Source organism: Pelophylax lessonae (assembly GCF_965119305.1).
Source record: "Pelophylax lessonae genome assembly, chromosome: 1".
Lineage (NCBI taxonomy): Eukaryota > Metazoa > Chordata > Amphibia > Anura > Ranidae > Pelophylax > Pelophylax lessonae.
Window position 1 is genome coordinate 206,392,865 of NC_138768.1, and position 27,058 is coordinate 206,419,922.

At 42.2% G+C, this 27,058-nt stretch overlaps 1 protein-coding gene across 1 annotated transcript in view; it reads left to right on the top strand.

Annotated features, from left to right (window-relative positions):
* ISOC1 (isochorismatase domain containing 1) overlaps nucleotides 1-23,444 on the top strand; it is a 91,417-nt gene extending 67,973 nt beyond the window's left edge. Inside the window, exon 5 of the mRNA XM_082243798.1 lies at nucleotides 23,072-23,444. Within this exon, the coding sequence (XP_082099924.1) occupies nucleotides 23,072-23,218 (147 nt within the window). The 3' untranslated portion in view covers nucleotides 23,219-23,444. The remainder of the gene's footprint in view (nucleotides 1-23,071) is intronic.
* Nucleotides 23,445-27,058: the final 3,614 nt, after the last annotated feature.

Consider the following 27,058-nt stretch of genomic DNA (forward strand, 5'->3'; position numbering starts at 1 on the left):
AATCAGAGAGATCATGTCAGTCCTAGGAAACCTGACTGCATCAATACCAGCCATCCAATGGGCAAGGCTTCATTTTCAAACACTCCAATATTTCCTCCTCAGAATCTGGGATCACAATCCAGAGACTTTGGATTTTAAAGGTAAAGATCCCCACCAAGGTCAAGAGATCCCTCTGGTGGTGGAGAAATCAGATAATCTTGTCTTAGGGATTGGCCTGGGCCTTCCCAGCAGACCAAAGATTAACAACGGATGCCAGCAGATGGGGGTGGGGAGCCCACTGGAACCAAAACCTGGCACAGGGGATTTGGTCTCAGATGGAGACAACAAAATCCTCAAATTGGAAGGAGTTGAAAGCAGTCGGCCTGGCTCTAGCTGCCTTTTCTCAAAACCTTCAGGGGACTCATGTTCAAGTCCTTTCAGACAACGCCACTACAGTGGCATATCTAAACAAGCAAGGGGGCACAAGAAGCAAAACCCTACAGCTTTTGGCAACAGAAATTCTGCAGTGGGCGGAAAGTCGGTTGCTTTCCTTATCCGCAATCCACCTAAAAGGTACACTAAACAGTGTGGCGGATTATTTAAGCAGGCAGAAGATCCGAGAAGCGGAGTGGAGCTTAAATCCAGAAGTCTTTATGTTGATAATCAAGACCTGGGGAAGACCTGAAGTGGATCTGTTTGCAACAAAAGAAAACGCAAAACTTCCACTTTACTTCTCACTCCACAGAAACGACAACTCTCTGGGAGTAGATTCTCTGGCACATCCCTGGAAGTTCAGTTTGGGGTATGCCTTCCCTCCCTTCCAACTTATTCCGCTGGTGTTGAGAAAGATCCAAACGGAAAGAACCTCAGTGATCCTGATCACTCCTTATTGGCCCAAAAGGGTCTGGTTTTCAACTGTCCTTCAACTGACAGCCAAACCTGCCTTTCAGCTCCCTCTTCCTCAGGACTTGCTGCTTCAAGGTCCAGTCTATCATCCAGAAGTGGAAAAGCTAAAGCTCACCGCCTGGTATCTGAGGAGCAACTGCTGAAAAGGAAAGGACTTTCAGACGCAGTGATTGTTACTCTACTTTCCAGTAGGAAAAAAGTCACAAGGGATATATATGCAAAGATTTGGAAAACTTATAATACCTGGTGTGAATCAAAAGATCAAAAATTGGACAGTATAGTTTCAATTTTGGAGTTCCTACAGGAGGGTGCAGTAAAGGGTTTGGCAGTAAGTACCCTCAAGGTGCAAGTAGCAGCTTTAGGAGTATTCCTAGAAAAGCCCTTTTCCTCAGAATCTCTGATCATCAGATTCTTCAGGGCGCTTACCCGCTCCAGACCAGCACCTATCAAGAGTTTCCCCAAATGGGACTTGTCAGTGGTCCTTCAGGCATTTACGAAGGAACCTTTTGAACCACTAGAAACAATTACACTAAGAAATCTTTCCCTCAAAACGGCTTTCTTGGTGGCAATAACATCAGCAAGAAGAATTAGTGAACTGCATGCTTTATCGGTTATTGCACCCTTTTTGTCCATATATCCAGACAGGATAATTCTCAAGACGGATCCAGGGTTTCTCCCAAAAGTAGCTTCAACGAGAAACCGATCACAAGAAATTGTGTTACCAACCTTCTGTCCTAATCCATCAGGAGATAAGGAAAAACGCTTTCATTACCTAGATGTAAGAAGAGTTCTTATACACTACTTGGAGGTTACTAAAGAGTTTAGATCCTCAAATTCTCTTTTTGTTCTTTTTTCTGGCAAGAAAAAAGGTCGCCAGGCATCAAAGGGATCAATAGCCAGATGGCTTAGATCCGCTATTTTAGAGGCTTACTCCCAAATGAAATTGTCTCCCCCGCAGGGGATCAGAGCTCACTCTACTAGAGCGCTAGCCACTACATGGGCAGAGAAAGCTGGTGCCACTCCAGATCAAATCTGCAAAGCGGCTACGTGGTCAAGTTATTTTACATTTGCAAGACACTATTGGTTGGACCTTTTGGCAGCTGAGGATCTGGCTTTTGGCAGAAAGGTCCTTCAGGCTGTGGTAGCTCCCTAAATTAAGTAAGTCTCGATGATAATCCTCTCTAAGGTGCTGTCCTGAAAGACGTTTTAGGGAAAATTCAAGTTAGACTTACCGGTAACTTGTTTTCCAATAGTCTTTCAGGACAGCAGGAGTCCCGCCCTATTGTATAAAATTTATTGCTGTGATTAACCATATCTGTTTGTGTTCCAGCATGGGCCGGAGGTACTCTTCTACAAACTGACGAATGGTGGGAGAAGCCTCCTTTTAAAATCTGGTGGATGGGGTGTTTCCTGTTGAGGAGAGGGAGGAGCCATCTCTCTAAGGTGCTGTCCTGAAAGACTATTGGAAAACAAGTTACCGGTAAGTCTAACTTAAATTTTCATACACCTCAAACCACATGGTGCCAGTTTGGTGCAGCATATTTTTGAAAAACTTCTAGGGAATTTTCAGTGTTTCTTGGGCATAGGGCAGCCTATTGAAATGCATGGGTTGCCGGATGTGTGGGCATGCACACGTATGCATTTGCTGGCACCTGTAGGTGTGATCCTAACCTAACTGATTTCGCAATTTTTTCTTTCTATTTTCTAATTAAAATTTTGTCACCCACAGTCTCTATCAAGTATTCACACAGGTCCCTTTGTGCATTCTGTCATGGTTCCATTAACATCGACTCCACTTAAGTGGATCATGTTCTGCCTTTGTAGCCTAAGGATGGGAGGGGGAGCCACAGTAGAAAATGTGGCTCACCGACCTGTTTTTATCATCCCCTAAGCTAAAATGTAAACCAAGCCTTAAGGTTAATTCACATGGGTGAATAGGTGGTGCGTGTTAAAAGCAGGTGGTTGAGCCATGGTTTTACTTTTCCAACCACCCACCTGAACAAAGTGATGCAGCCACTCAGGGCATGTTGCCATTAATGTGGGATAAGTAGTTCCGTCCTGAAATCATGTGCAATAAACACAGTAGGGACATAGTAGGTTGGCATCTTTTAGGGTTAAAATGGGTGGTGAGGATTTAAAATCTCGCCCGCTAACCTGTCAAACACCAGCAGGAACATTTTATTCTTCCAATGACACCATAGTTGCAGTGACATTATTTTAATTTAGTGACAACACTGACTCGGGGACCTTTTTCCTTTCAGTGACATTTCTGATACAGGGATGTTTTTCCTTTCAGTAACTTCCCAACGCAGTGCCATTTTTCCTTCCAGTAACTCAACCGTTCCAAATAGTTGTACTATTTTGTTGCTGTGTCCCTCATAGTGCATTTTGTTAATGGGTGGGCAGATTCCGCTCACTTAGGGCCCATTCAAACTAGAAACTGCACATTTGCGTATTTTTTCCATGTACTGATTAGGGGTCAACCCATTATCGGAGCGGTCAATTATTGGGTCCGATATTCGCAAATTTTCAATTCGGTATTGGTCAAAAACGTACCGATATTGGTCAGACCTCCCCCTGTTGCCGTGCACAGGGGCGGACTGACTGGTCGGTCACTTCGGCCGTGCTGAAACTCTCAGGAGACAAAAAACTTGCTGCCGCAGCGACCATCTTTTTGGGGCCCAGCGTGCACTACTGTCTTCATCATGGGAAGGAGCCTGGCCCGGGTAGAAGAAGCCAGGACTCAGAAGGGTTGCAGGTCCAGTGCGCAGAGGCACACGCAACATTATGTATGTTGCGCCACGCACCTCCATGCAAAGGGCCTGCAATTTACAAACCTGAGTCATGGCTTCTTCTACCCGGATAGGTCAAAGGCGGCTGCTTCGGCAAACAGTGAGCAGAACTGGACCAGAGGGGACACACCAGCCAGCCACAGCAGGGCCAGGGAGCCAGGCCACCCACCCACAGCAGGGTGCATCGTCTGTGCCAGCCAGCCACCCACCCACCCACAGCAGGGAGCCTGGCCAGCCAGCCACAGCAGGGTGCCAGCCACCCACCCATTCACAGCAGGGTGCCAGGCCAGCCACCCACAGCAGGGTGCACCGTGCCAGCCATCCAGCCACAGCAGGGTACAATGTGCCAGCCACCCACAGCAGGGAGCCAGGCCAGCCACCCACAGTGTAAAGTTTATAGGTATTTATGCCATTTTTTCCAAGCACTATGGGAAGCCATTTAATCATTTTTTTTCCCAAGCACTTTATTTTTTACCAGTCGTTTATTTTTAATGTTTAAAATTTTAATAAACATGTTCAGTTTATACCAGATTTGTGCAGAAATTGTGTTGATTTTTCAGAACTTTAAATGTACAGAATATCAGCACCTGTTACCGGCTATCAGTCTGAAAGGCGGCCAATTATCAGTCCTGAAAAAACGATTTCAGTCTGTCCCTAGTACAGAGACATGGGTTTGATGTCCGTTTTACATGCAGTTGATGCGCATTTACATGCAGTTGACGCGTGTTTTTCTATCTGCATTTGTCCTGTGAAGTCCCTTCCTTCTTCTTTCTTTCCCTGGGCTTTTATGTGCACTGTGATGCTTTGCAGTGCATTTGCAGTTGGAGTGCAGTCCAAAATGCATCCTGGGTTATGTTGACGAAATTCTGAACAGGAGTTTGAAGCTCCACACCCAGACGTTTGATCCTGAAAAGGAGTTTATTTCAAGTATTACGGACTATAATTGACAACAGCCACTGGTTGTGAAATTGGTCTGTAGAAACCGTTTATAGGATAAATGCTTAAAAAGGCTTTTGTTTGATGGAGAACATTCGTTTACGGAGTCACTAGACCACTTTTATTAAGTACTTGCTTACCGCTCTATATCGGTTTTACTGCTACAGGGGGGCAGTTCTGCGCAGGATTATGTATATATGTTATTCTGCACTTCCATCTGAAGGTGGCACACCGCCAGCAGGCCGCTTCCGCTGTGATAATTTACAGCAGAAGTTGATCTGCGGGTGCCGGGCACTGGATGTCTTCTGGGACCCGCCGATTGTCAGTAAACTGCACAGAATGTGGATCTGTCTATGTAAACAAGGCAGATAGCCATTCTGACAGGGCAAAGCAGTCAGGGACTAGAATCCATCTCTTTCCCTAGTAAAGGCAGCACGCACAGTACACACAAAAACTGTCTAGGCAGACTGTTAACCTTTTGATCGTCCTAGATGTTTAACCCCTTCCCAGCCAGTGTCATTACTATAGTGATGGTGCATATTTTTGGCACCAATCACTGTATTAGTGTCACTGGTTCCCGCAAAGTGTCAGTGTCAGATTGTCCGCTGCAATATTGCAGTCCTGCTATAAGTCGCTGATCGCTACCATTAATAGTAAAAAAGAAAATGTAAAAATAAAAATTCCATACATATATCCCACAGTTTGTAGACGCTACAATGTTCGCATAAACCAACCAATATACGCTTATTGGATTTTTTTTTTTTTTACCAAAAACATGTAGCAAAATACATATTGGCCTAAATTCATGAAGAAATTACCATATATACGCTAGTAAAAGCCGACCCAAATAGAAGCCGAGGCACCTAATTTTACCACAAAAAACTGGGAAAACTTATTGACTCCAGTATAAGCCTAGGGTGGGAAATGCAGCAGCTACTGGTAAATTTCAAAAATAAAAAGATACCAATAAAATTACATTAATTGAGGCATCAGTAGGTTAAATGTTACTGCTGGTGGTTTCTGCCGGCGGTTACTGCTGGCAGTTACTGCTGGCGGGTAATCTTGGCGACTACTGCTGGCGGGTAATGCTGGCCGGTAGTATTGGTGGGTAATGCTGGCGGTTACTACTGGTGGGTAATGCTGGCGGGTCCTGCTGGCAGTTACTACTGGTGGGTACTTCTGGTGGTTACTGCTGGCGCGTAATGCTGGCGGGTAATGCTGGCGATTACTGCTGGCTAGTAGTATTGGTGGGTAATGCTGGTGGGTACTTCTGGTGGGAAATGCTGGCGATTACTGCTGGCGGGTAATGCTGGCTGGTAGTATTGGTGGGTAATGCTGGCGGTTACTGCTGGCGGGTAGGGATGATCGAACTTTTGAAAAGTTCGGTTCGGCCAGAACATCCGAACTTCCCGAAAGTTCGGCCCGGATTTCAGAACCCCATTGAAATCAATGGGACCCGAACTTCGGTAATCAAAAAACACCATTTTTAAGCCCTAAAACCCAATAAATGCCCCTAAAAAGTCCCTAGGGTTCTGGGTCATGCCCCATTAACTATTAATCACACAAAAAAAAGTTCTTAAAAATTGTCATTTTTGATATTGAAAAAAAAAAAAAGAGAGATTTTTTTATTTTGACTTTTGTATTTAGTATCTGGGGGGTCTAAAAAGAGTACATGTGAAGTTTCAGCTCTGTAGCATGTCCAGAACCATGAAAAAAAAAAAAAAGATAATTTTTCAGTAGAACAGGGACGTGGGACCCTCCTTTTACACCTATATGATCTTTTTATTCTGGTTCTGGACATGCTACAGAGCTGAAACTTCACAGGTACACCTTTTAGACCCCCCAGACACAAAATCACACAAAAAAAAAGTTCTTAAAAATTGTCATTTTTGATAAAAAAAGCCAATTATTGAAAAATTAAAAAAAAAAAAAGAGATTTTTTGATTTTTACTTTGGATTTCGTATCTGGGGGGGGGGGGGGGGTCTAAAAGGTGTACATGTGAAGTTTCAGCTCTGTAGCATGTCCAGGACCATTAAAAAAAAAATGTTTGTATTAGAACACTTTCAGCACAGGAGTTTTCACACCTTGCCGGTTTAATAGCAGGCATTTTTTTGGGTTCTTTGCAGTCAGGAAAAACATCTGAACTTGTGTATAGTGGTACTGTGCACAAGTTCAGATGTTTTGCCTGCCTCCAAAACCCCCCAAAAAATGCCAGCAAAAACACACCTGGGCATTTTTTTTTTTTTGACTCTAGCATTTTTTTGCATTTTTTTGGGTTCTTTTGAGGCAGGCAAAACATCTGAACTTGTGTATAGTGGTATATATACACACATAATTATATGTATATAGACACCTAGCCATATATAGGTGTGATTGTAGCAGAAATATATTACTGTAAATGATTTCATTAGCGCAAGCATATATTTCTGCTACTATCACACCTATATATGTCTAGGGGTATATATACAGACATATATGTGTATATATACCCCCTATACACATATTCAGATGTCATGTCTGACATCAAACATGTCCTCAAAAAAGCACTGGTAGTGGCAACCCCTGCAGCATGAAAAATGCTTGCTGGTGAGAAGCCATATTCCTGTCCCTGTCATTTCTCTATAGCGGTCACCCTGCTATTGAAGGGTTTTGTCACCCTTCCATAGCAGTCACTGTCAGTTAACCCTACACTACACTACGGTCCCCTTACACTTAACACTTTCCCTACAGAAACTAGATTTTTGAAGCTAACTTAAGTGTAAAGGAGCACTCTAACTACACTAGATATCCCTTTCCTCACACTAATAAATGCTAAATGACACTTTTAAAGTAAAATTAACAGAACTGCTTCCATGTCCAGTATAACCATGCTAGGAATATGGCGGGGGCTATCTTATATACTGGGGGGTGTATTCACGAATGATTGGTCTAGGGACCCCCTAGTCACTCCAATCACATTCCTAGCATTCTCCTGCCCCCTCAATTGGCTTTTGCTAATGGTTCTGGTCCAATCACGGGCTTTTAAAGCCCATTTCCTGAAGCATTGCATTTTGGTCGGTTCTGGTTGCCGAATTCTGAACTTTTTGGGCAAAAAGTTCTAAATTCGGCCGAACCTCGAACACCCAATGTTCGGGCCGAACCGATGGTGGACCTGAACCGTTCCATCATCCCTACTGGCGGGTACTTCTGGTGGTTACTGCTCGCGGGTAATGCTGGTGGGTGGCAAGGTTCAGGAATGCGTTGTACAGTGTGCAAGGTTCAGGAGTTAGCTAAACTGCAAAGACACCAATTAGTTAAATATTGCACACTTATCTTAAAATCCTAGCAGCACGCAGGAGCCGAGGGAAGAATGGCGGCATCAGATGAAACATAGATTGCAGCCTACAGCAGGACATGCAGCAGTGTAACATTTATACAGTATCCAGGGATTGGTGGGCAATCCTGGGCAGCCACAAGGAGAGTGATTGGAGCTGTCAAGTTGAAACACTGATGTCGGGTGTGGTATGTGCATCCACAGCGGTGCATAATTCAGGTTTAATATACACCACCGTGGGTGCACATACTGTAGTTACAATTGGTTCCGCCCCCCTGCCACCTTCCTCCCCGGCCAGCTGCTGTTAGTCTATGCACGGAACAAAGGAGCGGAGCCCTGCATACCGGCCCCGCCCACACCCAACATCAATGCTTAAACTTGAGAGCTCCAATCACTCTCCTTGCGGCTGCCTCAGATCGCCCACCAATCACTGGATGCTGTATAAATTTTACATTGCTGAGGTATGTGGTCAGTCACCCCCCCCCTGACGCCACTGCCCTCACTCGAGTATTAGCCGAGGGGCTTTTTCAGCATAAAAAATGTGCTGAAAAAGTGGGCTTATATGCGAGTATTAGATGATTTCATTTTTTAATTGGATGTGTTTTATAGCAGAAAGTTGTGGTTTGTTTTTTTTCTTTAATTGTTGGGGTTTTTTTTTGTTTATAGCGCACAAATAAAAACTGTATTGGTGATCAAATACCACCAAAAGAAAGCTCTATTTGTGGGTAAAAAAGGGCATACATTTTATTTGGGTACAGTGTCACACGACCACGCAATTGTCAGTTAAAATAACGCAGTGCTGTATTGCAAAAAACGGTCTGGTTATGAAGGGGGATAAATCTTCTGGAGGTCAAGCAGTTACAGGTATAAAAAACACTCTCTATCCAGTAAAAATAAAGCTAGAGCGCCCATGGGGAAGTCTGCCCATTTCGGTAGACTTCCTTTTGTTCCTCCTAGATCCAAAAGCCAAGTTCATGTTTTGCTCCCTATCCCCTCCCCGATTTATGCCTTCCAACATTTTTTTTGCACACATGCCTAGAAAGTCATTTTGGGCCTGCAGATTACTTAAAAACCTCAAAACCTTATATATTTTCTGTAAATTTATTCAAAAAGTTCAATCTGTACACCTAAAATAGCACTCAAAAACTATATGTAAACAACTCCATCCCTTTTAGGTTGCTGCTGTAACATTGGATCCACAGCACTCCCCAATCTTAGGTCTAGCACCACAAAGTGCAGCACAGCCATATAACATCAGCAAAAATAAAAAAAAATTCTAAAAAGATTAATAATTATGAATAAATACAGTCCAACATCAAATTGCTTCCACAAGAAAGGTGCACATTTATTTGTAAATTTTTGTAAATTAAGTTGCGCTAAGTATGATCAATGGAGGTGTAAAGTCCATAAAGTCCCAACAATAAATGAAGATGACAAAATCCTGGATGTGATCCTGGACCAGACTCCCTTATGGGTATAAGCTTACCAGATTGAGGTAGGAAAGAAGCAGATGCTCTATATATCTTGTCACCTTGATAGAAGATCCAGGCCCACGTGAGCGGTATACTCAATGGTCATTGGATCATGAAAAAAATGTAAAAATACGCAATAGCGTAAAACCCAACAACTAAATAAATTATCACCACAGTGTGACTTGAAGGATGAATTATGTGTGAAATGAACCGCCACCAAGGATCACTGATGACAGTGAACTAGTATATAAATAAAAAAAATGATTAAGTGATAAATACCCCTTACCAAATAAAGATAAGGGTTAATGCAGATAAACAATTAATGTGTTCCAGCTGAAGTTGCCTCTTACCAGACGACAATAATAAAAAAGTGAAAAAAACAATGATGAGGAAATTGGGTGTTGAACCATCACCAGCTAGATCAGCCTCTTACCATGTAAAAATGAAAACGAGTGTGTACAAATCACAATCCAATGTGACACCAGGATTTAATACCAAAAAAACACCAGTAGGGGTCGCCTCTTACCAGATCTATTATTCAACCAAGCCTGTAAGATAGTCAATGATATGGGGGCCCTACCATGGACTTGAACAACTGGTCCTCAGATGTATCCAAAAGTTCACCAATCAAAAAGAGAGAAAGAGGCTCCCATAGCGTAAAACCAGTAAAATGTATTCAAGTAAAAAAACAGGAACACTTACAGAAGACCAGGAAGGAATGAGCAATTGTGTGCAGCCGACGGCCGGACTGCTTCGCTCACCCGCACTCTCTGGTCGCGATCCGATGACGTCAGTACGCCGTGCCCTGACGACGTTTCGTCACAGATGACGTTTTCAAAGGTGCGGACGGCGTACTGACGCCATCTATTTGTGCAGGGAGGTGAGCAAAAACCGGAAGCAAGCGAGCATCATCCCGCCATCTTAAGTGGGGGAAACCGGGACCGGAACGATGACTCACATGCTACCCAGAGATTGACACCTACAAACAGTATATATAAAACAACATTGGGAGTTTCAATATACCCTGCAAATTAATTATATTTAATGTAGTGCTTTTAACAGCAATCAATTGTCAAATAAAAAGATAATTATAACCACATATGAAGGATCGAGTATACCGCCATCTAGTGGTTATGAATCGGTATTACAGAGTTATAAACATAATAGTCACATCAGGACAGCACCCTAATTAACCCTCACAATATAATAGAAGGTTATGGATGGAAAAAATTAATGATGTTGATAAAAATTAGTTTTAAATCAATTTTTAGCAAACCCAAATAGCTATTGGTTAAAAAACCAGACCTGCATGGCTATCAATTGGATGAACCCGAACCCATGTAAAGCCAATAAGGTCCATTAGGTGTCAACACATATATGCTGGTTGCATGTAATTAGTGCTGTCCTGTGGCGATAACAATACAATATGTTAAAATGAATATATGAAAAAGATTAAGAATAAAGGAAACCCGATTAAACTAGATATATTAAGCATTGTCTATAAATGCGTTTGTTTCAATATCAACATTGAGTCCAAACGGTACGTATGTTTTGACCCGGTGAATCCAGGTCATCTCTAGCTTTGAGATGCCTCTAACCAGAGGTTCGCCTCTCCAATGAGGTACAAATTTATCTATCCCAAGGAATAAGGTATTCCTGGGATTTTTATCATGGACAAGGGCATAGTGTTTGGACACCGAATGTTTAGGGAAACCTTTGAGTATATTTGATATATGTTCGTTGAGTCTTACTTGTAGCGGTCTTTTCGTTCGTCCTATATATTGAAGCCCGCATGGGCACTGGAGCAAATAGACAATACCAGTGCTCATGCAGGAGATAAATGGCTTTATGGCGTGTACTCTGCCTGTACCAGTAGATGCAAATTCTTTAACTGTTCTACATTTGTTAGAACTGAAAGAACAGACTCGGCATCTGTTGCATTTGTAGAATCCAGTTAACTGGCTTAGAAAGGTGGATTTGGGAGCAGGTGGTTCTAGAACATTAGGTGCCACTTTGTCTCTCAAAGTGGGAGCCCCTTTGAATACCACACGTGGTTTATCAGGCAGAGTACTGCCCAAAACTGGGTCATTGCCAAGAATATGCCAGTGGCGACTAACTATATTTTTTACACTCATATGTTGGGTTGAAAAGGGGGTAACGAAAGGTAAATTATATGAGGAGTCTTTATTATCAGCTTTAGACACATTGTTCAATAATTGCGTTCTATCCAATCTACTAACCTCCAAAAGTGTTGCATCAAGAAATTTTTCACTGTATCCTTTATCAAGGAACCTCTCAGTGAGAATGCGAGCCTGAGATTGGAACTCTTGAAAATCACTACAATTACGCCTAATGCGAAGGTATTGGCCTTTGGGTATAGCCCTTAGCCATGGTGCGTAATGACAACTGTCGACAGGAATATATGAATTCCTGTCGGTTGTTTTGAAATATGTACATGTGGAAAATTGACCATCCTTGATGCTTATGGTGAGGTCGAGAAAGTTGATAGAAGACTGGCTACACTCATAGTTTAACTGAATACCCCGATCATTGGAATTCAAGTAGTCCAAAAAGGATAGTAAGTCACTGTGGTGGCCATCCCAGAGGAGGAGCACGTCATCTATGTACCTAGCCCAGAGCAGTATCTGCGGCCTGCGATGGGAATAGATGACATCCTTCTCCCACTGGGCCATAAACAAGTTGGCAAGTGACGGGGCATATTTAGCGCCCATGGCCACCCCAGTGACCTGTTAATAAAACTGCCCATTGTACCAAAAATAATTATGGTGAGTAGCAAACTCCAGTAGCTCCATAATAAAGGATATCTGAATTGTTGGTAAGTCAGAATCCCTATTGAGGTACATATTGACCGCATTTAACCCCACATTGTGTGGAATAATTGTATAAAGAGAGGAGACATCAGCTGTGACCATCCAAAGATGATCAGTGGGGATCAAACCCGTTAGGAGGCTAATGACATGTCTCGTGTCTTTAATGTAAGAAGGTGTGGTTTGCACCAATGGCTGTAAATAAGAGTCGATGTACTTCCCCACCCAGGACGTCACAGAGTCAATGCCACTGACAATGGGACGACCCGGGGGGGAAGTCAGACTCTTGTGCAATTTTGGTAGATAGTAAATGACCGGAGTGCGAGGGCACCTAGGGATCAAGAATGCTTTTTTTTGTTTAATATATTTTGATTATATCCTCTCTCTACAATGCCCTCCAGAGTCTTTTTGTAGGAAACTTTGGGGTCCCTGGAGAGTGGAACATAAGTTTGATTATCACCTAAGATACGCTGCATTTCTCGATTATAATCACTACGATCAAGTACAACGATCCCACATTTACTGCTTCCAATCTCCACCACGTGATTATTATTACCTGCTCACCTCAATGATTTGACCCATATAACAATTTTGAGGTCAAATCAAGCTTGTGTCTTAGGACCAAACACAGTATGCGTCCGCTTTAAGAATCACAATGGCCACATTGGCCAGGGAAAGTAACAGCAGAAGCCAGAAGTGAGGTTATACACATTGCTCCTGGGTTCATACTAGGTAGGGGGGATCAGCGGATGGACATTCTGTTGTCTTCCTCCCCTCTACCTGCCAGCACCTGCCACGATAGCCCCTGGTCTGTGGTTGGGTGCATGGAGCCCAGGAAACATGGGGGGTTTGTCAAGAGTGTGTTTAAGCAATCAGGCTGAAAAATGTCAGTTAGATTTAGACACATTACTGGTTTCTACGGTCTTCAAAGCCCCCTGTTGCTGATGTATGGCATACTGTACATCGGCGGCAGCAAAGCGATTCTATGAGCCTGTGTCTCGTACTATACTCCAAGAAAAGGATTTTACAGAGAAGTAAAAAAATCCTTAAGTTTTTAGAACCCCTAAAGTTTCAGAAGCCGAGATGGTTTTAGCTTCTATTTCAAAGCTTAAACAACGCTTTCTAATTAAAATTTTTCGAAGAGCTTACTTGTTCAGGAATTCTTCATTAGGTTGTTGATCTGGTCTATACAGAGGTGATGTTTGGAACACATTTTCTTTTACACTATATTTGACTGGTCTTGATTGTTATCTGATGTATGGCAGCCAGGAAATTAAGAATGGGTGAAGTAGGAAGGCAGATTTGAGCATTGAATGACCCAGCTAAATTGCAGTGAGACCTTGCTTTCTGTGCCCCCAGCTAGTGTGTGCTGAGCCACTAAATGATTGTAGCATAAGGGCAAATTGAATTTTCATACTAAATGCACTGCTGACATTTACAGTTTTGAAAGTTACCGCAGGCACAATCCATGCATCATTTGTTGTGCACTCCAAGATCATCACACATAACTTACTTCTTATACCAGTTAAACATCAGTGAACTTCAACTAAATGTTTTATGCGGTACTGAGCTAAGGGTTTTACTTTGTCACTGTATTCTGATTTGCTATGGCAGTGTACAATACTGATGAATGTCTTCTCAAACCGCTAAAGGAACAAGCAGCAAATCATTTTTTTACATTTGCAAGTCCAGCTAAAAACATTTTACTCATCAATTGAAGGATACGCAAAGTTTTAAGTCCCGGTTCACACTACTGCGACTTGTCAGGCGACTTGTCAGCCTGACAAGTCGCGTGCCATTCTGTGCTACGGGAAGCGTTCTAATAGGAGCGACTCAAGTTGCTCCGACTTAGAAAATAGTACCTGTACTACTTCGGGGCGACATCGGAGCGACTTGCATTGACTTCCATTATGTGAAGTCCGTGCAAGTCGCGTCGAAGTCGCTGTGCACGCGACTTCACAGGTCGCCCCCGAAGTCGGATCGCCATAGTGTGAACCGACTCTTAACCTTCTGGTTATATTGCTGCTTACAGTTGGATTAACCACTTTACCACCGGAGGATTTTGCTGTCTTACGTCCAGGCCACTTTTTGCGATTCGGCGCTGTGCGAATTTAACTGACAATTGCGCGGTCATGCAATGCCGTACCCAAACTAAATTTACGTCCTTTTTTTTCCCACAAACAGAGCTTTCTTTTGGTGGTATTTGATCACCTGTGCGATTTTTACTTTTTGCGCTATAAACAAAAAAAGAGCGTTTATTTTGAAAAAATAACAATATTTTTCACATTTTTTTTATATGAAATTCCCCCCAGAAAAATGTAAAAATCCAAATTTTTTTACATTTTTGGCCAATTTGTTTTCTGCTACCTATGTTTGGTAAAAAAAAAATCACAATAAGCGTATTTTGATTGGTTTGCGCAAAAGTTATTGCGTTTATTAACTAAGGGAAAGATTTCTGTCATTTTTGGTGTTTTTTTTTTTTAACGCGTAATGGCGGCGATCTGCAATTTTTTTTTTTGTGGGACTGCGACATTGCGGCGGACAGATCGGACCCTTCACTGACATTTTTGACACTTTTGGGGGTACCAGTGACATTACTGCAGTAATCAGTGCTATAAATATGCACTGTTACTGTAAAAATGACACTGGCAGGGAAGGGGTTAATTTTATTGGAGAGGGAGGGGTTAATATATGCCTGGTGCTTACTAACGTGTGGGGGGGGGGGGGGGGTGACTAAGTGACATAAGGACAGATCGCATGTTCAGCTATGCTGAACACTGCGATCTGTCACTCCTTGTCACTGAAGGGATCCGCCCGCTCTGTTTACACAAGTGGGCGGATCTCCAAAATAGATTCCCCGATAATCGGGGAAGAGCAGCGGCGATCGCCGCCGCTCCTCCCCTAGCCCGACTCCCGCTGTGACTGAAAACAGCAGGAGCGAGCCTCCGGCGGCGGGCGCGCGCCGCCCACAAGGGGCAGAGTCCAGCGACGTAGGTCTACGTCGCTGGACAATAACGAGCCACATTGCAGCAGTAGCAGCAATGTGAGCAGTGTTAAAGTGGTTAAACACTGGCAAAAAAAATAACTGAAGACCATCCCTGGGTATAATGCCCCATACACACCTGCAGATTATCTGCAGACTTTTGTCTGCAGACTTACCTTTTCTATGTAGTGCAGGGGCCTGCCGGATTGCATACAAATTGAAAGTGTTTAGGTTTGACCTCATATTATATGGTTTTGGTAAGTCTGCAGACAAAAGTCTGCAGATAATCTGCACGTGTGTATGGGGCATTACTCCTCTCTCTACTAGTATTCTTAAGCTGGCCATACATGGGTATTTTTTTTTCGAGCGTGTTGAATGAATAAAACTGACCCAATTCCCCCATCCACACATTTGAAGTGGATAGGGGAATCCTCGCTTTGCTATTGCATTCTGACAGCGGGTAGACTTCCCCCGCTCTCAAAATACACCGATCAGTACTGCAGCATAAACAAAACTTATATAACATATACAATTGCTACACGAGTCATATTGTAATTGAATTTTTTTTTTAATTACATTTCGTTTTCAATCTGCAACACTGAATTTCTCTGTAAAATGCAATATAATCTGTCAGCGTGGACGCATTTTGTACACAGATGGTGTACAGAACGTCCCAGAAAAATGTCATTTTCTGCTTGTGTGATTGGCTTACTGATTTTCCCAAAAGTCTGCACTAGGATACAAGTCAGATTTTGGGCATCCCCTGCAACAAAAATTACACTTTTCGTGATATACTCCCAAAAGGAAATCGCATCTAATGGGACGCAGACCCTGCTACTTTCCTCATTAGAACTCATGTGCAACAGCTGATTTGATCATTATAAAATCACTCTTATTAGAATAAAGGAGTTGTAAATTCAGAAGGGTTTTTTTATCTTAATGCATTCTATGCATTAAGATAAAAAGCCTTCTGTGTGTAGCAGTCCTCCCCAGCACCCCTAATACTTACCTATGCCCCCTCCCTATCCATCGATGTCCATGAGTCCCTCGGCCTTCCTGGGACTCTCCCTCCTGATTGGCTGAGATAAAGCCGCAGAGCCATTGGCTCTCGTGGCTGTCAAAGACAGCCACTCAGGAGAGAGAGAGGGGGCAGTTCTGAACGGCAGCTCCGTGTCTGAATGGACAAATGGAGTTGCAGCTCGGCTCGGGTGCCCCCATAGCAAGCTGCTGCTCTGAGTACACTCGATAGGAGAGGGAGACCAGGAGCAGAAACGAGGGACCCGAGAAGAGGAGGATCCAGGCTGCTCTGTGCAAAACCAACTGCACAGCACAGAGGTAAGTATAACATTGTTATTAAAAAAAAAAAAAAAAAAAAGACTTTACAATTACTAACTTTCCACACAGACACAAACTGCTATTTCTTAGGAATAACAAAAGGTAGGAATCTGCAACAAACCTTGGTAAAATCCTTACAATGTACATGGATCAACTACAGGGGAATATTTTTTTTCTCAAAAACAATTAAATTACTCTTTATTATTTAGTATTAGTTTGGCACCTAAAGTGCCCTATTGTTTCCTAGACTATGTGTTAATCAAAACCTAAAGTGACAATTTTTGCCTTGTAATGTGCTAAGGCTAAACATAAGCCATATAGTTACACAATACCTAATTTTTAATCTATAAGGTGGAAGTGTTAAGCAAACTGTGCTAACACAGTGTGTTAACCAGTACAATCTACTTATGTGTGAACAAAACACAAAAAGTTCATAATTGAAATGAATCATTAATATTCACCACACAGATTTTCTCCTGAAAGTGCATCTGAAGTGTGAAACTATACCTGGGGGTTAAATATATTGTTACACGCCTACTGTGAAGGTGTGTGCAGACACCTAGAGATTCCTATTTTTATAGTTATACTACCTCAACATTTCATATTCCTGATATCTGTTGTAACATGTACTTGTATTAAAAAGTATCCTGTTCTCTTTGCACTGCTTCCTTTGTGTGAAATACCAGGTGTTTCTGCCAGTGCTTTCCTATTTCACACTGACCACGCCAGGGCATGGAAGAGCATCCATCCCATCATGGTTGGTTTGCTTCTTTGCATTCTCCTGCTGACACCACCCCCCCCCCCCCCCCCCTGCAGTCTCCACCCTCACCTTTCAAAGTCCCTTATACAGCGGACAACAAAGATCATATGATCACCTATCCAAAAAAAATATATATATTTTTTTTAAAGTTTATTTTTACAACCCCAATTCAAAGTAAGTTGGGATGCTGTGTAAAATCTACATAAAAACAGAATTTGTAAATCTCATAAACCTACATTTTTATACTTAATAGAAAACATATCAATTGTTTAACCTGAGAAAATGTACCATTTTAGGAAAATAAAGAAAGTAATACTGATATTTAATGGCAGCAACACCTCAAAAAAGTTGGGACAGGGCAACAAATAGCTGGCAAAATAAATTGTACTAACCAGTAAGGGCTGGAAGGTTAATTAACACGTAAGTAACTTGATTGGGAAAAAAAGTGCATCTTAAAGAGCCTCAGAAAAAAAGATGGGCAGAGGTTCACCATTCTGTGAAAAGCTGCATCTAAAAATTTGTGTAACAATTTCAGAACAATGTTCCTGAATGTAAAATTGCAAAGACTTTAAATATCATGACAGTACATAATATCAATAGATTCAGAGAATCCAGAGAATTCTCTGTGTGCAAGGAACAAGGCCAAAACACAATATTGAATGCCCTTGATCTTCGGGCCCTCAGATGGCACTGCGTTAAAGAATGGCATGACTCTGTGATGGACATCACTGCATGGGCTCAAGAATACTTCCAAAAATCACTGTCTGAGTACAGTTTGCTTTGTCATCCAAAAATGCAAGTTAAAGCACTATCATGCAAAGAAGAAGCTATATCTGTACATGATCCAAAAACACTACTCTGGGCCAAAGCTCCTTTAAAATGGTCTATTGCAAAGTAGAAAACTGTTCTGTGGTCAGACAAATCAAAAATGTGACTATTTTGGCAGCCATGAGTGCCAAACTAAGGAGGAGACAGCCCTTTTGGCTTGATATCAGCATCAAAAGCCTGCATCTCGAATGGTATGGGGGCATGAGTGCGTAATGGAATAGGCAGCTAGCACATCAGAAAAGGCATCAGCGATGCTGAAAGATATATCCAGGTTTTACAGCAGCATAGTCTCCCATCCAGATTACGGCTTTTTCAAAGAAGGCTTTGCGTATTTCAGCAGGACAATGCTAAACCACATAAAGCATCTATTACATCTATTACAACAGCATGGTTTTGTAGTAGAAGAGTCAGGGTGCTTAACTGCCCTGCCAGCAGTCCAGACCTTTCATTGTCTGAAAATATTTGGCACATCTTCGAATGAAAAATACAACAAAAAATAAGAACTATTGAGCAATTAGACTGCTATGTCAGGCAAGAATGGGACAACATTCTTTACCCAAAACTCCACCAACTGGTTTCTTCAGTTCCCAGACATTTACAGCGTTTTGTTAAGAGGGGAAGTTACACCGTGGTAAACATGGCCCTATTCCAACTTTTTTGAGACATGTTGCTGCCATCAATTTTAAAATTACTTTATTTTTTTTTATTTTTTTCAAAATATGGTACATTTTTGCTTAGTTTAAACATTTAATATGTTTTCTATTGTGAATAAAATGTGTGTATGGGATTTGCAAATCATTGCACTCTGTTTTTATGTTTTGGAACTGGTGTTATAGATCCACTTAACCACTTTACCACCAGAGGATTTTGCTGTCTTACGTCTGGGCCACTTTTTGCGATTTGGCACTGTGCGACTTTAACTGACAATTGCGCGGTCATGCAACGCCGTACCCAAAATAATTTTGTCATTTTTTTTCCCACAAACAGAGCTTTCTTTTGGTGGTATTTGATCACCTGTGTGATTTTTACTTTTTGCGCTATAAACAAAAAAAGAGCGACAATTTTGAAAAAATAACAATATTTTTCACATTTTTTTTTATATGAAATTCCCCCCAAAAAATGTAAAAATCAAAATTTATCATTTTAGGCCAATTTGTTTTCTGCTACATATTTTTGGTAAAAAAAATCACAATAAGCGTATTTTGATTGGTTTGCGCAAAAGTTATTGCGTTTACTAACTAAGGGAAAGATTTCTGTCGTTTTTGGTGTTTTTTTTTTTTTTTTTTTTTTTTTTAACGAGTAATGGCGGCGATCTGCGATTTTTTTTTTTATTTTTTTTTTTTTTGCGGGACTGTGACATTGCGGTGGACAGATCGGACCCTTGACTGACATTTTTGGGGGTACCAGTGACATTACTACAGTAATCAGTGCTATAAATATGCACTGTTACTGTAAAAATGACACTGGCAGGGAAGGGGTTAATTTTATTGGAGAGGGAGGGGTTAATGTATGCCTGGTGCTTACTGACGTGTGGGGGGAGGTGACTGAGTGACACAGGGACAGATCGCAGGTTCAGCTATGCTGAACCCTGCAATCTGACCCTGCCTGTCACTTAGGAGATCCGCCCGCTTTGTTTACACAAGCGGGCGGATCTCCACACTCAATTCCCCGACGATCGGGGAAGAGCGGCGGTGATCAGACGTCGCCAGACGTTATCGAGCCACTTTGCCGCAGTAGAGCTCTAGTGAGCAGCGGTAAAGTGGTTAAGGACCCAACCTTTCTCCGATATTTGTTTACAACAAGTAAAAATCAGTTTGTTTGTTTATTTGCTAGAAAATTATTTAGAACTCCCAATATATATATATATATATATATATATATATATACATGCAAAAAAAGAGAGGGTTGGGACTTTGAATGAGAGTCATGAAAGGTAGACAGGGAAGGTATTCTAGTATTTTTTATTATTGCCATTTATTTTTCCAGCATTTTTCATACTTCTAGATTTCACTGGCCTGCTATCTGGTTGGCTCTTGTGTTGCTCCCCAGGAGCTGCGATGCGTGCCGTGCGTCCTCCCTCTCTCCCTCTGCTTCTCAGTGTAGGGGACTGGGTGGGCGGTACCGCCGCGCATCTGCGCCATGCCTCCCGCTGACGCGTGATGTCATTTTGGCGCCATCGCGCCGGCGGTGTCTTATTCCATCCAGTGTACAATAGCCAGCCCACGGGACGGTAATGCCTATGGCATCTGCCCTCCACGTGGTGCTCTGGGATGTACACCATCATGATGCTGGGCTCACTGTGCAAGGTGGCTTCCTGGCTGACACGGAGCACTCTGTCTGTGAGTAGGACTCTTACCTTGGATTCCACTCCTGTTATCACTCTTTCACTCACCCTCACAATTTCTTTATTCCCATTCTTCACTGGTTTTGGCTAATTTTCACCAGCTTGGATACTCTTTCTCTTCCCGTTCTAGTTTCCTTTCACTTCACTCTTCGGTCATTCGGTCATCACTGCATTTTAACCGCATGTATTCTCTGGCATGCAGGCGGATTTCTCACACATCCTGTCATCCCTTTTCTCACACTTATGTTACACCTACTCTTCATTTTTATCACACTCCGCTTAGGAGTATTCTGACACCTTAATTTGTATACAAATATCCAAATTTTTACAAATTTACTTACATATACAAATATATATTATACTCCTTTACAGATATTGTATACGTTTATCTACTCTTGGCTTGGCACCTTATATATCCTAGCCCATAATCACCACGTGTGCAACATGTTCCATTTATCCGCCTGCCTGTGCGCGCTCAGCTCCCGGGGGGGGGGGGGGGGGCGCATTCGGAGCCTATACAGCTTCAGTGCCATGTATTCAGAGCTGTCATGTAAGTGTTGGGGAGTAATAGGGTTTTTTTCCCCCGTTCCCTCTCTTTTCCCCTCATTCAAATTGGCATTCATCAACATAGTCCTTTTTCCTTACTCATATATTTTTTTAGATTTTTACAAACATCTACTCCTGATGAAGTGGCAATGTGCGTCCACGAAACGCGTTGAGGCTATGATGTTTACCATACACTCAATTACTTGGAATCTGAATCCTATATGATGTTAACATATGCAATATTGTACTATTTTCTGGAATCAGCACTGTTGTCTGTCAAATTCATGAATTTGGAGATGCCTTACCAGCTTGTCATTACTTGTGCAATATATATTTATTACTATGTTTAAAACTCATTTGTTATGTACCAATAAATGTATTTTACCTTCCCTGTCGACCTTTCATGACTCTCATTCAAAGTCCCAACCCTCTCTTTTTTTGCATATTTAATAGGGATGGAGGCGCACGCAAATCCCACCGTGCTCCTCATTCAAAGTCCCAACCTTTTTTGCTATATATATATATATATATATATATATATATATAATATATATAAAATACATTTTTTAGCAGAGACCCTGGAGAATAAAATGGCGAGCGTTGCCATTTTTTTATGTGTCACGGTTTTTGCGCAGCAGTTTTTCAAATGCAATTTTTTTTTTTTTTAAATAAAAAATCCTCTCCAATTTGTTGTATAATATGAAAGATGGTTTTACGTTGAGTAAATAGATAGCTAACATGTCATGTTTTAAAATTGTGTGCTTGTGGAATGGCACCAAACTATTGTACATTTATACAGGTTATCAGTGTAGAGTTAGAGGAGGTCTAATGCTAGAATTATTGCTCTTGCTCAGACGTTCGTGGCGATACCTCATGTGTGGTACAAACGTTGTTTACATATGCGGGCGTGACCTACATATGCGTTCAGTACTGCGCGCAAGAACGCTGGAAAGGATGCGCCTTCAATTTTTTTTTTCTGCATTACATTTTTACACTGTCCTTTTAAAAAAAATATTTTACCACTTTTATTGCTATCGCAAGGAATATAAACATCCCTTGCGATAACAATACAGTATGACAGGTCCTCTTTATGGAGAGATCTGTCCTCTACCCTTAAAAGCAAAAGGTATTTTTTTTTATCTTTTGCTTTAAGAAAAAAATAAATCATGTTTACATGTCCCAAGAACCGGAAGTGAGGTTGACGTCGCTCTGGCCCTCCAAGGGCATAGAGATGAGCGGTGGCCTTCTTGCCATCACTCATCCCTATTAGAAAACACTGCCGACACTGCAATCTGTAACGGTAGCCCAGGAAGCGGCGGGAGGAGCACCTCTCCCACTGCTTCTAAGAGTGATCCTGCAGCGAATCTGCCACGCGGATTACTTTTTTATCGGAAAGCTGGCTGCCTGAAGGAAAAGAAGACATATAGCTGCTATAACCCCATGTGTGTATAACAGTTCCATATACTTTAATTCCCTGTACAGTGATCCTGAAAACCCATGGTACTATTTTAATGCAATAGACTGTAGTGAGTGTAAAGCTGGGCATACACTAGTACATTTTTGAATGACAATGCTCAGAACGTTTGGTTCCTTGACAATTTGTCATTCGAAACCTAGTTTACTTTTAACTTTCGACTTTGAAGTGAACCATATATACTGTTAGCAAAACTTGGAAAAATCCTGCTCCTTTGAATTTTTTTTGTCACTGCAGTCAAAAACAAACATCAATTTGACCCCTCATGATTAGAAAAACGTTCTTACAATGTTCTTGTAACGAAAAATGTTGAACAAAGTTCCACTAGTAGATGCCCAGTTTAAGGTCTAATGGTTGATCTTCTGGGAAATTAAAGGATCACCAGTGCACGACTTTTATGTCTGCTTCTTGTACCTCAATAAATATAGACTGAAGATATTTAAAGAATTGCCATGAATGTTAATTCTTTTAGCTGGTTCTTTCATGTATAATGAAAAATAATTTAAAAGACTGTGGTTTTCCTTTCATATGCAATATGTACTTCACTGATTTTTTTAATGTGCTTTATTTTCAGCGCCTAGCGAGAAATGGAATTATAATCACTACAAGTGAAGCTGTACTTCTGCAGCTGGTAGCGGATAAGGACCATCCTAAATTTAAGGACATTCAAAACCTTATTAAAGCAAGTGCCCCTGAGTCTGGACTCCTCTCTAAAGTGTAACTGCAAACAATTGGAATCCACTTTCTTGTGGGTTTTGCCAGTTCCATTTAACTGCAGTTCCGCATGTGATTTCTTTACAGCAAACTAATGCTGACTTCAATATCTACATGGACTCATCCATTAATGAAAAGATTGTTTGCCTGTATGTAAAATGAAGTGAATAATTTGTAAGTGTAGCTTCATTAGGGTGTTTTTTTCTCTTTGTAAAGAGATTCAGGGTGTTTGATAAAGGTGGTGCGATGTGTTAGCCTTAAGGCTTAAAGTATTTGTTTCTGTTCTGCTCTGTTGTCAAAATTGCTTTCTACAAAAAATGAGATTGATTGACAAAAATGGGTGCAATAAAAACTGAAAGAACTATAGGACAAACTTTTTTTTTTCTTCATTTTGGAAAGAGCAAGGAAGGGTTTTAACCCCTGTCAGGTTTTATTTTTGCCATTTGTGTCCTATTGGGGAGTTTTCCCTTCACTTCCTGTCCCATAGCTAAACAGGAAGTGAGAAAAAATCCCTGTAAATTAAGGATCTTCTTTGAGGACCCCCAAGTCACAAGAACTAGTGTCCCCATTGGAAGATTTCCCCATTATTTTCCAGGGACAACCCAAAATTTGGGACTTTCTTTTACTTTCAATGATAACGGTAAACAGGACAAATAGAGGGGGTGAATCTCCGTAATGGGGACACAGACAAAAACCTGACATGGGCTCTAATCCCTCTCCAATTTATCCAAAACTAAAAAAAAAATATTGCCTTTAATTAAACTTTAGTATAAAATGGGCTTGTTGAGACAAGTTTTTATTTTTTCTTTATATTCGAAAAACAAAAAAGAAGAGTTTGGTTAATTAGGGCAACAGTAATACTTTCACTAGAGATTGGCCCCTAGTGGATATATACTGTTCTCTCACAGATTAAGGCTTATTTTTTTAGGGCAAACGCCAAAAAACAAAGCACAAAAAGCCACCTGCTATTAAATACAAATATAAAACGTATCTAAATAGATGTATATTTTAACAGCAATAGGATAAAACATCAAGCATGCAGAATGTTAGGGGCTGTAGTTTGTTTTTTGGTGTATGTAGTCCACCAATCTCTCTGGTGTCTGTAAAAGCAACTACCTGTAATAAGAGTAATAAGATTTTCCACTGGATTGTAATTTAAGTGTTGGCGCCTTAGGATTGGTGTTTTTTTTTTTAATCATATTTATTAGGCAAAGAGCATAGTGCAGCAACCCCTTAGCAAGTAATAGTGGCTCTGATTGCACTAAACTGGTAAAAGGTATAATCTGGTTGGTTGCATGTTAAGTGTATGATTTCCATTGCTTCTTCAGTGCCTCAAATAATAAGGCTAACTGAGATCATATAGTTTCACATTGGTACAAGTGCACATTTTTCCGAAGCATGTTACTAACACCCACTACTGAGCAGTGGTTTCAGAACTTCTTGGGAACTCAAGTCAGGGTCACATTTTACATGTTACATACTATTATTGTGTACGTTTTCTGTGAACTTGCACATGGGGTGGATTTCTATACCACTGATAGTTGGCTGTTCATACAAAGGAAACCAATCTGAGCATCTCTAGTAAAAACTGGAGCATAAAATATTGCAAGCACTTGTAATTGTCATCAGTGATCATTACCACCGATTTTCCTACATATTAAAAAAATGTGTTTGTAACATATACCTAGCCATAACCATTTTTGTGGAGAGAAAAGGAAGCAACCATTTCTCTATCGCTCATTGACAGACGTAGTCCTCGGTGATACAGCACCTTCGGGTTATGTTGCCTCCACAGGAGTAGGACTAGACAGGAAATGAAAAATGCTCTGGCCACACCCCAGGGGCAGTCCCCGAGGGTATATCCTCTCTCTCTCTGCCACAGCAAATCAGTTTTTTTCTGTCTAGTCAGGAGTAAGGACCTAGATACCTTGCTGGGATCTTCGGTCCTGGCAGGATTTTTTTCTTAGAAAATAATTTTTTAAGACAGCTTTTTTTCTCCAGTGTTCCTGTGAGATCTTCAAGCAAGAAAGCTGAACTGGGCGACGGGCGGGATGTTGAGATCCAGTGGTCACCCCAGTTCAGCCTACGAGCGCGTGCAGGCCATAGCTCCGCGCTGGGTCGGCCGCGACATAGTCCCACTGGACGGGGACTGACCCTGCGAGTTAAACGTCTCGCTGAAACGCCAAAGACCATGAGTCACGGCGCCCGTATTGGTCGACAGCCCTCCTACCTCGGTGGAGAGGGGTACTGTCAGGAGTTGGCGCCCGCCTGGTTCCGGTATGGTGAGTAGTATGTTCCCCCTTTCCCCCTGATGGGTCTTGTGGTGAACGCGGGCCCCTCTCTGTAATGGTAAGGATGGGTTCCCCTCTATCCTACAACATGTCACAGATCCCCCTAATTGAGTGTGATTTTTGTGTACAAGAAGCCAGGAGGCTTGGTTTGGGAGCTGACAATCTAATTGTAAAAATGTGTAAATGATTGTAGTCAGTGGCAGTACTAGAACTTTACTGTGATAGTATAAGGTATCCTACCTGTCAGTAGAAACAGGGCGATGTCTATACATGTATACTGCATTCCAGATCATTCCTCCAGCTAAGCAGATGGCATACGGCCCGCTAGGGTCCGGTACCTCCGACCACGCTGACCACCATGAGGGTGAAGGGTTGTGAGGCCGAGATCCTTCTGCAGACATGTAGATCGCACGAGGCCGCCATTTTGGTGTAGCCTCGTGTCTCCAGCATGGGGGCGGCCATGTTTGAGGTGACTCAACACCTCATGGAGCCAGGGGGAGGAGCCGGCAGGCGTGTTAAGGGGCGGAGCCACCTCTTTTACCCAGGAAATAGGGCCAAAGACTTCCTGTCTGTAACAAGACAAGCACTGAGCAAGCTGATGAAAACTTCTGTGCATCAGGGATGAGCCTTGGGGTCTGTCTCTCTCTCTGTGGGGTCCAAAAAGGCAGGTAACACTGAGGGGCGCTGTTGCGACTGGGGGACACAAAAAAAAAAAAAAGTATTTTTTTACTTTGTCATTTTTTGTCGCTGGCAAGTGTCTTGTATAATCATTGACCCTGCCGCATAGGTATCCCCACCTGATCCCCTCAAGGTGGCCGCAGGACCCTTCAGTACCCCACTTGTTTTTAATGCATTATCGGCAGTTTTGGAGTCTTTGGTATCCCGGGTGGAGGTGGCCTGTCAGGGACGGGGATCAAGAAGCGACCCCCGCCTACCCCTATTGTTTATCAGATACTTCAGATACGGATTCGGAACTGGTCAATGCAGTTGCAGGTCCCTCTTAGGGGGCTGTTGTCTCAGGTAATATCTCCTCAGCAGTGAGGAGCACGTTTCTGCCTCCGCCATAGCACAAGAGTGGTGGATGCACTAGTTGTGTCCGTCCGGGAAACCTTTAGTCTTGAGGTTACACCGGCAGAGGTAGCTGAAACTGAGATTCCTTTTTTGGTACTTGTTAGCCTACCAAAAGGGCGAAGGATTTTCCTTTACCCAAATGGGGTCGTTTAGAAACGAACCCCTGTTATTTCCAAACGCATGGCTAGGTGCTATCCGTTTGAGGAATTCCTCTTTATAGGATAGACGGTACCACCTGCTGTCTTGCCACAGACTGTTAGGATAAAAAGACCTCGTAACTAACGAGGACCTTCCTTTTCTGCTCATATAGAGTTGTTCGTTCCGCGAGGGCGGGCGATAAGGCGAAACCCTCTAAAGCCCCTTTAGAGGGGTTTCAAAGGGCGCTGGTCGGGTAAACAAAGAGTCCGGCTCAGCCAAGCCTGAAGAATATAGCCTGATGCGCCCCTACCCATCTCTGGGGTGGGGGGGGGGGATGTCTTCACCGG